The sequence below is a fragment of the Barbatula barbatula genome (assembly GCF_947034865.1).
Source record: "Barbatula barbatula genome assembly, chromosome: 4".
Lineage (NCBI taxonomy): Eukaryota > Metazoa > Chordata > Actinopteri > Cypriniformes > Nemacheilidae > Barbatula > Barbatula barbatula.
Window position 1 is genome coordinate 12,739,795 of NC_136768.1, and position 10,440 is coordinate 12,750,234.

Below are 10,440 nucleotides of genomic sequence, written 5' to 3' on the forward strand. Positions count from 1 at the left end.
ACAAAGTTGATCTGGCTAGTGCAAGTTACGGAGTTTTTGCGATAGTAGTAGGCCTACTGGTTCGTAGTGAGAGTTGGCATAATGTCCACAAAGTGGTCGAAGTATGGGAAAAAATACAATCCTGACTGGGAGAGGCAGAAAGAGCTCAAGGATTGGATTCGTCCCGTTACAGGGGATAACAGTAAGGCTCTTTGCAGGTTCTGTAAGGCAGACATAAGAGCACACCATGCAGACCTTATGCAGCATGCTCGCACAGAAAAGCAGAGAAGGAATGCTAAACCATTCTCATCATCAAGATTAACGGATATTGGATTCACAGTAGTAAAATCATCAACCAAAAGCCAAATGACAGAGCTTCGGCTCGCAACCTATGTGGCATGTCACACGTCTATACACACAGACACACACACACACACACACACACACAAATGTGTGTCTTGTACAATGATTTTTAGATTTCTGTTTTGTAAAACTTGAAAAATAAAGTACGTTTTGGCTTTGGAAAAGTAATTGTTTCACTCATTATACAAATAGTCTATGCTGTTTAGGCTGTGGCAGGTTACAGCGACTTTGGGGCACCTTTTAGGCATTGGGCTTCTTTTGGGCTTCTTTTTGAGGTGAGAGTTGCTTATTTGTCTCGCGAGAGTTGGCAACACTGGTGCGAATCTGTAAACGGTCAACATGTCTGGTAGAGGCAAAGGCGGTAAGGGTCTCGGGAAAGGAGGCGCTAAGCGTCATCGCAAGGTTTTGCGTGAAAATGTAAAGTGGTTACTCAACCACTTGCAGGAATTTCTACCCTTGTGATACACAAGCAACAGGCGTACACCAAAAGTTTATAAAAATACAAAATTTATTTATACAACCATTTAAAAACTAAACACAATTGTATGCATAATACATTCAAGGGCTAGGAGTAAAACCACAATCTGGCACCCCTGGGCTAGACGGCGAATGAGAAAAGGGGGCTAACATACAAAATCACCCCAATGAAGTCATTTGTAATGGTCACACGTGAGATTTAAACAACAACAGCAAGCAGCAAGTCAAAAAGGTATCAGTGTAAACAATTCAAACTAAACCCCACACATTAAGCTATAATTATATAACTAAAATCAGTTTGATCTGTATATTAGCCTTAAAACCCGTTCGCGTGTAAAAAGTTGGAAATAAAACCCCAGCGAGCAGCCTCACTAGTCCGAGAAATGTTTACACTGTCAAAGCATCACAATTATAATATACATAAAATAAAGTCTCATCGAACAGTCAACAGTCTCGTCACTCACGACCCCGCCCACTTGGCGCTCGTAGTGCAAAAGGGAAGCACTAAAGGTAAGGCGATGATAGCAACACACAGACGAGTCCCGACTCCGACGATTTCCAGGACACCGTGGCCAGCAGGGAAAACCGGAACTTTAGAGCGGAGCTGGGAGACGAAGGAAGTGCAATCAGTCCTAAATAAATACACGTCAGTGCTTTCGTACAAGACTAGTACCACTTTCCTCAATGTGAATGAGTAGCGCGCGTTGATTTTTCTCGTGGACCCCTCGCTGCCAGAAGTCACTCGCGATCGGTCGTTGCCGTTGCCCCAATAAACCGGCACGAAGGCGTTGCGCTTAACTCGTTGCGGTATCTCTCACCGTCAACCAACCTAGTAAGGACTGCATGCTGGTTCTTTTATCCATGCAACTTCCGATCGCGTTGTGTCACTGGCTCGTCAGTCACATTGGACACACCTGAAACAAACTTGTAGATACACATGCACACCTGATAGACATTAACCCACACAAGTTGTCAAACAATCAGTGTTCTCCTCCCGTTACAATAACATCCAGGGCATCACCAAACCCGCCATCCGTCGTCTCGCCCGCCGCGGCGGAGTCAAGCGCATCTCTGGTCTCATCTACGAGGAGACTCGCGGTGTATTGAAGGTGTTTCTGGAGAACGTTATCCGTGATGCCGTCACTTACACTGAGCATGCTAAGAGAAAGACCGTCACCGCTATGGACGTCGTGTACGCGCTGAAACGCCAGGGACGCACCCTGTACGGCTTCGGAGGTTAAACGTGACCCGGACTCCCATTCAAAACCCAATGGCTCTTTTAAGAGCCACCCATGATTTCATATAAAGAGTTCTCCGTTCAGTATCATCACATGAAACAAAGACTTTATCGCTTCCTCATAACGAGAAGAATTTAAACAGTTGCGTGATGTCGCACAAGTCTGTTTTCATTATGAAATTATGAGAAACATTTAATGGTTTTATTCATAGGCAGTTGCTTTCGTGTCATGTGCAAATGTCAAATTGTTAGTTTAGGGGTTTAATAAGACGCACTCTCTTAATAACGGCTTTGGACAAGCTGGCGTCTGCTAAATAAGTAAATTGGAAGTAAATCCTTCAGAAAGAAAACATGAGTGGTTCCAAGATGAGATTGTGTTTCTAAATCATGTTGTTATTGTTCATCCCTGTTTGTTTGTGTTAGTTCGCAGTGTTTTTCGAATGCCTTAAGTTAAAACAAACCGACTGCAGTGTGATTGATATTCATGCGCAATAAAACTCAATGTAATACGTGAGTGCGATACTTTGCGATTCTATTTCTCAGTAATGGACAGTAACGACACGATCTCGCACAGTGTATGCAGAGACTTTAACATGAGCGGGAAGTTAAAACAAAAGAAACAATTGTGGGGTTGGGGACATGTCGATGGTCACCGCGCAGGGTGTTTAGTGTCACGTGCGCGTGCTTCCATTGCGTGTCTTCGTTGGCCCAACCCTTAAACTGTTTCTATTGGTCATCTCACAATTTGACAGGTGGCCAATAAAAGTGTTTCCCGCTCATAGCCTCGCGTCTGAACATGTCCCCAACCCCGCAATTGTTTCTTTTGTTTTAACTTCCCGCTCATGTTAAAGTCTCTGCATACACTGTGCGAGATCGTGTCGTTACATATTTAAATTGTTTCACTTCCAACAAATTATTATTATTGTAAATTCATGTATATTGTTCACAGACAGAAAAATAACAATATACTACTTATTTACATACAAAATGCTATCCTAAAATATACTACAACATATGCATATGTCACCAACATAAAAAACAACTACTTACATTACATTTTCTTGTGTGTATACTTGTTTTATCTCGCACACACACAATTACTTGCACGTAAAACAGCTGTCTGGATCCTTTTCTGTCATAAAAACCTCGTTTTCCATTGTCAACAATAATAATAAAATGTTGCACTTGCTGCATTCCTTAACTTCAAAGGGAACCCATAATTAAGCCTCACAAGTTATTGATGTGGCATTTAGAGGGTTTTGTATCTGAACTCTTCCATTGTTTATCAATAAGTTCTTTATACATTATAAGGTTAAACCTTATTGAAAAACTGCCCAAATACAGACCGTATACAACACACCGTGAGGCTAGATATAGCGGAAGTGATGCATACTGAGGAATCGACGTCAATACTTGCATTAAGCAATAAGGCGAGGTCAGTGTGAGACGACACATAGAGCCGCCCTTAATATTATCCCACCCATTAACCAATGAGACGCGTAGAGACCGGAGCACAACGTTGCTCATCTCCGCCCCCCACATGTAGCACCGCCCTGTACAGCAGCCAGGACCTTCTCATTTTTTTCCCTTGTAGTCACCCACTCTTTACTTTTGATGAACATTAAAACAATGTTCTGCGTGTTCAAAATTGGAGAGAGGCCAGTTAAGAAAATGTTGAAATTTATTGATCAGAAGATTCAAAAATACAACAGCTGCTGGGTGGGTTTCTCAGACGCAAAGTCTTACACAAAGAACCGACACCCCGAAAAACAGTTTCACAGCTTTCATAATATTTCACGACGGGTCTCTTCTCCAATCAGCTTTCTCTTCTTTGTCTTGTCTCAGCCAACCAGGTCACACTGCTTTGCTCTCGAATCATCTGCAACACATTATATAGAGGCCCCCACAATCCACCACATTCCATGGGGCTCCCTGTGTTATCTAATCTTTACACACACACATACCGTTTCCTGTGGAAAATACCCTCAAAATCAGCCCCTAGTTCTTGGTTACACTGGTTATATTTTCAACATATTATGCACAGTTAGTAATCAATAATGGAATCATAAAGCATATTAAATGTAAAATCACGTTTAAACCACAATAAAAATCACAATACAAAATCCTACACTTTCAAAACATTCAGTAAACGGTCTAAAATGTAGATGCGTATTAGCTATAAATTTAAGGACATGTGTTAGTAGCCCACAGAATAATTTTTTCATGAGATAGGACGTGGTTTAATATTTGAAGTTAAGGGACTGAACTCATTGGTCAAGCGTACAGATACTGTAAATAAGACAAGTTGTCCCACAGGTTTGTTTTCATCTGTTGTGGAAGTCATTCCTGGAATAACATGCCTTCCGCAGATAAAAATGAAAACCATCATTGGTGTCTTAACATCCAGCAGCTTTAAATTGTAGTGGGATTTTAACCTGACAGTTTATAAAACACAACGTTTTAATGATCAACGCCTCATCACACATTGTGTGTAAATCATCAGATTCAACAGGGATGCGGGTTAACACCCAAAATGACCCGCACACATCCGGACGAAATTACACGCTGGCTTTGTGTTACTAGTTATTTGACAAAACGCTGGAATTGTCAATCAGATCATGTAGTTGCTCTTAAAGGAGCCGTGTGAAGGTTATTTAAGCGGCACTTAAGCACGTTCTCTGCGAATGCGCCGATCCAGACGGATGTCTTTGGGCATGACGGTAACTCTCTTTGTGTGGATGGCGCACAGATTTGTGTTTTAAAACAGATTGACCAAATCCGCCTCACTGGATTACGGGCAGATTTCGTTGCGAGCTGCTGCCTCAGGGCTTTGTCACCGGTTGATTCACGGGCGGTCTGCTTGGTTCTTGGCGCTCAGGTCGCAGTTTCCTCTGGAGGCGTGGGTTTGAATCCCACTTCTGACATTGCTATGCACACGCGGGAGCCTCCATTCGCGAGCTTGCCTTTGCATGGAGACTGTCGCTTTCTGCCGGATGGTGTTAGGCACAGGAGTCAGAGTCTGGCTGCAACTGCAGCTGCCTTGAAGTTGCTAGTAATCCACTGGAGGGCTTGATTGGAAAGTGCAGTTGTGTTCCATCAGGCACGTGCCACCATTCTCTTCGTGTGCTTTTTTCAGCTAAACCATTGCCCACTTGCATCAGGATCTTGCTTTTATAAATGACTGTATAATAGAGTGTATTAAATGTAACTAAATGCAGATACAAGACCTAATGAATTATAATAAAGCATTAAATCAGAGGGGGAAGTGTCTAAAAGTGAGGGGGACATGTCCCCTCTTTCCCGCCCTCCGGTAATAATTGCGCCCCTGGTCGGACGTTACTTCTAAATGGCATCTGTGTCAGAGCCAGTTCCAGGAGAGGCAGAGTCTAGCTGCAAGTGTGTACAGTATTTAATGTAGCTAAATGCAGATACAAGACCTTATGAATTATAATAAAGCATTAAATCGGAGGGAAACATGTCCCCTCTGTCCTGCCCCTGGAAATAATCCTGCCCCTGGTCAGACATTATTTCTAAAAGACTGCCTTTATCCCGGACAGTTTAAGACACGGGTGTCAGAGCCAGTTCCTGCATAGGCAGATTCTGGCTGCAACAACAGCTACCTTGAAGTTGCTAGTAACCACTGGAGGGCTTGATAGGCAAGGGCAGTTGTGTTCCATCAGGCACGAGCGTGCATTCTGCCTGACCCTTTCTCCTTTGTCTGCCATTATGTTCTTCGTGTGCTTTCATTCCTGTGCACGGCTATTCCTATTCCAGGACACGTGGCAACCATCAAAAGTGATACGACTAGGCTTTTTATGGACGTGACAAGGACTCTACCCACTTGGTTTCTGCCAAATGTTTGTGTTGGATGGGAACTGCCCCTAAAAACAGGCAGCAGGGAGTTCTAAGAACGGATATGCCTGCTTGTGACCATGATGTGATACAATAGGAGAAAATAAAATAGATCGTTGAACGCTAAATCTCTTTGGGAGCGTCCGTCAGCCACATGGGCCCAACTCTTACCTGACCATTTTCATTTCAGTTACAAAATAGCTTAACATTTCAATATGCAACGTTTCATGAAAATAAACATAACAATTAACAAAATCCACAACATTTCATTACATCGGTTTCGTGAATTTCCTATGAGGTGTAAAAGCACACTATGTGCATCTGCCATGCCGCAGCTAAACGATTATTCACCCCGGGAATAATTGCGCCCCTGGGCGGACGTTATTTCTAAAAGGCCTCTGTGGGCTGCAATCACAAGTCATTCCGAAAGTTGTTGGACCACCGCTGCAGAGACGTCCGATCCACTCAGGTTGTAGCCAAGTCAGTCAGGATGGCTGATAGGAGGAGCGGTGCTGCTAGAGCTCGCAAATAGGAATCCACTATTCGAGTCGGGATGCATCGAGCCCCGATAAATTAGAGAGGAAGAAGGAAACGACATTCAGTTTCTGTGCGACCCTATATCCCCAGGGTTTATAAAATGGTATGGGGAGGGACAGTGGGACCCCAATTCTGCTAGGTACTGGGGAACGAATATGTATTTGTGTAGAGGTACGTGTACCTCAGGTGATGTGGTGGCCACAACATGGGAACCGGATAGATCAGTATTGGTGTATGTGGTCGAGGAGAGAAAGGACACAGGACACAGGTCAGAAGGTTTAAGCAGGTCAAAAGAATAATGTAACAGACATCATAAAGCACATGAAGAAGGCCAACGGGTTAGATGACTAACATCCTGTTGAAGTGGTGGAATTGCCAAGGTTGGGGAGCGTGGCTCATGCAGGTGGCATTGCAGATTCTTGTAGGGTTGTTATTGGTTATGATAAAGTTACCATGTTTAATTCACTGTTTTCAGAACTATTTAGTGAGACATGTAAGAGAAAGGGCAGTGCTCATATTACAGGTCGATGTATAAATATATATGGTAAAAAGGGGGAATGCAATGGAAATTTTCTATCCTTGCTTCATGACGTGTTGATCTTTGTTTTTCATTCCTGTTATTCTATCCTTGCTTCACGAAGTGGTTATCTTTGTTTTTTATTTGCCCTTGAGCAAAGGCCAAGATGTTCTGCTTGGAAAAAGAGGCATCACTTATCGTAAACCACCTCTGGATTCTTGCCGGAGGGCAAAGGGAGTGGGTGTCACGTTTTAATCAGATATAATCTCTGTGTGCAGAAGAGAAGAGCGCCTTTTTTTCTGCACCATGCTCATTGCTGTAGATGCAGACTAAACGACAATAAAATAATTTGCTAAGTACCCCAAGCCTCTCTGTGCGTTGCGTTTGTCTCGGCTGACTCACCTAGTTTAAGGAATAAGAAAATTCCACTGAACCCTCGTTGTAAACCTGCCGCAGTCTTACTTTATCATCAGGAAAACCCTCCGTCTTCTATGTTTTTCATCGTTCCACAAGTACAATGCTTCAACCCCTCGAAAGCGGTTCTGATTGGACACCCTGTAAAAGAGAATGCTCCGCTGAGAGGTCCCACTGAGACTTTTATTCGGATCGCTGGATTTAGAGTCCAAATGCTATAAAAGGATAAAAAAATGCTACTTAATCTCTCACCTGCGAGTGTTTGTGGATTGAGGCGTCTAGCACGCGAAAAAATGCAGATGAATTTCACTCGTGCGCCAACGTTCTAGTCTACTAGAGTCGAGGTTCAAACCGTTGGGCAGAAGCAGTTCCAGACAGGGGCCCTTCAGAAGGGGTTCTGATTGGATGCCCCGTAAAAGAGAATGCTGTGCTGAGAGGTCCCACCGAGATTTGAACTCGGATCACTGGATTCAGAGTCTAGAGTGCTAACCATTACACAATGGAACCCTGTGTCGAGTGGTTGTAGGCCCGCTAGACGCACGAGAAAAGCCCACCCGGACCGGGGTGCACAAATAGATCTTCACATCAACTGTTTTGTGCAGGCCTTTCCACAAACGACCCCAGCATCATTTTAGCATCATTTTAGCGACCTTGGCGTTATTAGCATCACGCTCTAACCAACTGAGCTTACCGGCCTGATTGGATGCTCCCGCGGTCACGTTTCGGCTCGCTGATTGCACTCCTTAGAGTGTCGTACCGTTAAGTGGCAACACTTCCGGTGAGTTTGTTAAAAATTGAAGATCGCTCGCTTTGCATGCGAGAGGTAGCGGCATCGACGTCCACATTGTTCAAGGCTTTATTCGCATCATTCGAGTAAAGGCTCACTGCTAAGGAAAAAGGTCTTTCCACAAGCTTTCTTGCAGTGTTACTTGCATTTTCATTTAGACTGTGTGAACGTGTGCTGTGGTGCGTTTCCTTGCGCTTTCCCATAGTTTCACGAAAAGCGTTATCCCCTTATTGTTGGGACTCTAAATAAGTCCTTTACCCTTGGCAGAAAAATCTCTCTGCCCAAATGTGCTTTACTTATCATTTCAGTGTGTTTGCGTGCTAGAAATCTCATTAACGTTTTAGACATGGGCAATTGGTTGTGCTGTATATTTCGATTGGGTGCTAGACGCAGGAGAAAAGCCCTCCTGGACCGGGGTGCACAAATAGATCTTCACATCAACTGTTTTGTGCAAGCCTTTCGGCGAACGACCCTAGCATCATTTTACCAATGAGAGATGGATGGGATGCCAGGGAAAGGTCAGTGGCTAGTACGGGGCTCAAACCCACGACCTTGGCGTTATTAGCACCATGCTCTAACCAACTGAGCTAATCGGCCTATGGGCTCCTGCAATCACATTCCGCGTCACTCGTACTGTTAAGTGGCAACAGTTCCGGTTAGTTCGATCAAATTGAAGAGCGCTCGTTTTGCATTCGAGAGGTAACGCCATCGACGTCCGCATTATTCAAGGCTTTATTTGCTCACCGCTTTATGTAGGCTCACCGCTAAGTAAAAATTTCCTCCCACAAGCTTTCTTGCAGTGTAATTTGCATTTTCATTTAGACAGTGTGATCGTGTGCTGTGGTGCGTTTCCTTGCGCTTTCACCGTAGTTTCATGAAAAGCGTTATCCCCTTATTGTTGGGCGATTGTCAAAATAAGTCCTTTGCCCTGAGCTTGAAAAATCTCTCTGCCCAAATGGGCTTTACTTATCATTTCTGTGTGCGCGTGAAATCACATTAACGTTTCAGACATGGGAAATTTGTTGTGCTTTATATTTCGCTTGGGTGTATTGCCCTTTGGCTCATTTCGTACCATTGGCAGTTGTCAGAGTATGAAAAGCAGCGTGTGCTACTGTGTGCTAAGAACTCGAGCTGCCGCATTTTGGACCAGTTGGAGTTTTTGTAATAGGCCTGCAGGGCAACCACCTAATAGTGCATTACAGTAATATAGTCTTGATGTCATAAAGGCATGTCTAAGCTTCTCTGCATCTGATGGTGACAGCATATGACGTAGTTTAGATATATTTTTAAGATGGAAAAATGCTATTTTACAGGTGATGGCGACCTGGTTCTCAAATGACAGAGTACTATCGAATATAACGCCAAGATTCTTAGCTAAAGATGAGGGTTTTATGGAAGATCCATCAATAGTTAAGCAGTATTCTTGGTTGTTACGTAGGTGCGGTTTTCCGTTACACTTCGGTTTTGTCTGGGTTCAGTAATAAAAAATTGCTACTCATCCACTTTTTTATATCGACTATGCATTCCACTATTCGATGGAATTGCTGTGTTTCATGAGGCTTCGAGGAAATATAAAGTTGCGTATCATCAGCATAACAGTGAAAGCTTACTCCGTGTCGCTTTATTATATCTCCTAGAGGTAGCATGTATAATGGAGCATAGGCCCTAAGACTGAGCCCTGTTTTACACCGTACTGGACTTTCGATTTGCGTGATACCTCATTGTTTATTGATACATATTGAAAACTGTCGCATAAATAAGATCTAAGCCATTTCAAAGCTATTTCCTTAATACCGACATCATTTTCGAGTCTATGTAGGAGCATGCTGTGGTCAATGGTGTCGAATGCAGCACTAAGATCTAGCAGCACCAATAAGGAGATACAACCTCGGTCGGACGCCATAAGCAGATCATTTGTAACTCTAATCAGAGCAGTCTCTGTACTGTTATGTGCTCTAAATCCAGACTGGAAATCTTCATTAATCTTATTCCTTTGGAGGAAGGAGCATATTTGAATTGAGACTACTTTTTCCAGAACTTTAGATAAGAAAGGTAGATTCGCAATAGGTCTGGAGTTAACTAGTTCTCCAGGGTCCAGATGGGGTTTTTTGACAAGGGGCCTTATAACAGCCACCTTATATGCTTTAGGCACATGTCCTAAAGTCAGAGATGAGTTAATAATGCTAAGTAGAGGATCTATAATTTCTGGGAGCATCTCTTTCAGTAGATTTGTAGGTATAGGGTCTAACATGCATGAAGTTGATTTAGATGATCTAA

At 43.3% G+C, this 10,440-nt stretch overlaps 1 protein-coding gene across 2 annotated transcripts; it reads left to right on the forward strand.

Moving 5' to 3' along the window:
• Positions 1-681: 681 nt before the first annotated feature.
• Positions 682-2,060, forward strand: LOC306892842 (histone H4-like; the record flags this gene model as incomplete). 2 transcript variants are annotated; one of them, XM_079454161.1, is made up of 2 exons in its annotated part: positions 682-759; positions 1,827-2,060. In XM_079454161.1, 2 exons carry the CDS (start codon positions 682-684, stop codon positions 2,058-2,060), a joined length of 312 nt encoding a protein of 103 aa, XP_079310287.1. The 2 variants fall into 2 exon arrangements, with proteins under 2 accessions (XP_079310287.1, XP_079310286.1); XM_079454160.1 differs by having other exon boundaries at positions 682-751; positions 1,804-2,060.
• Between the last annotated feature and the right edge of the window lie 8,380 nt (positions 2,061-10,440).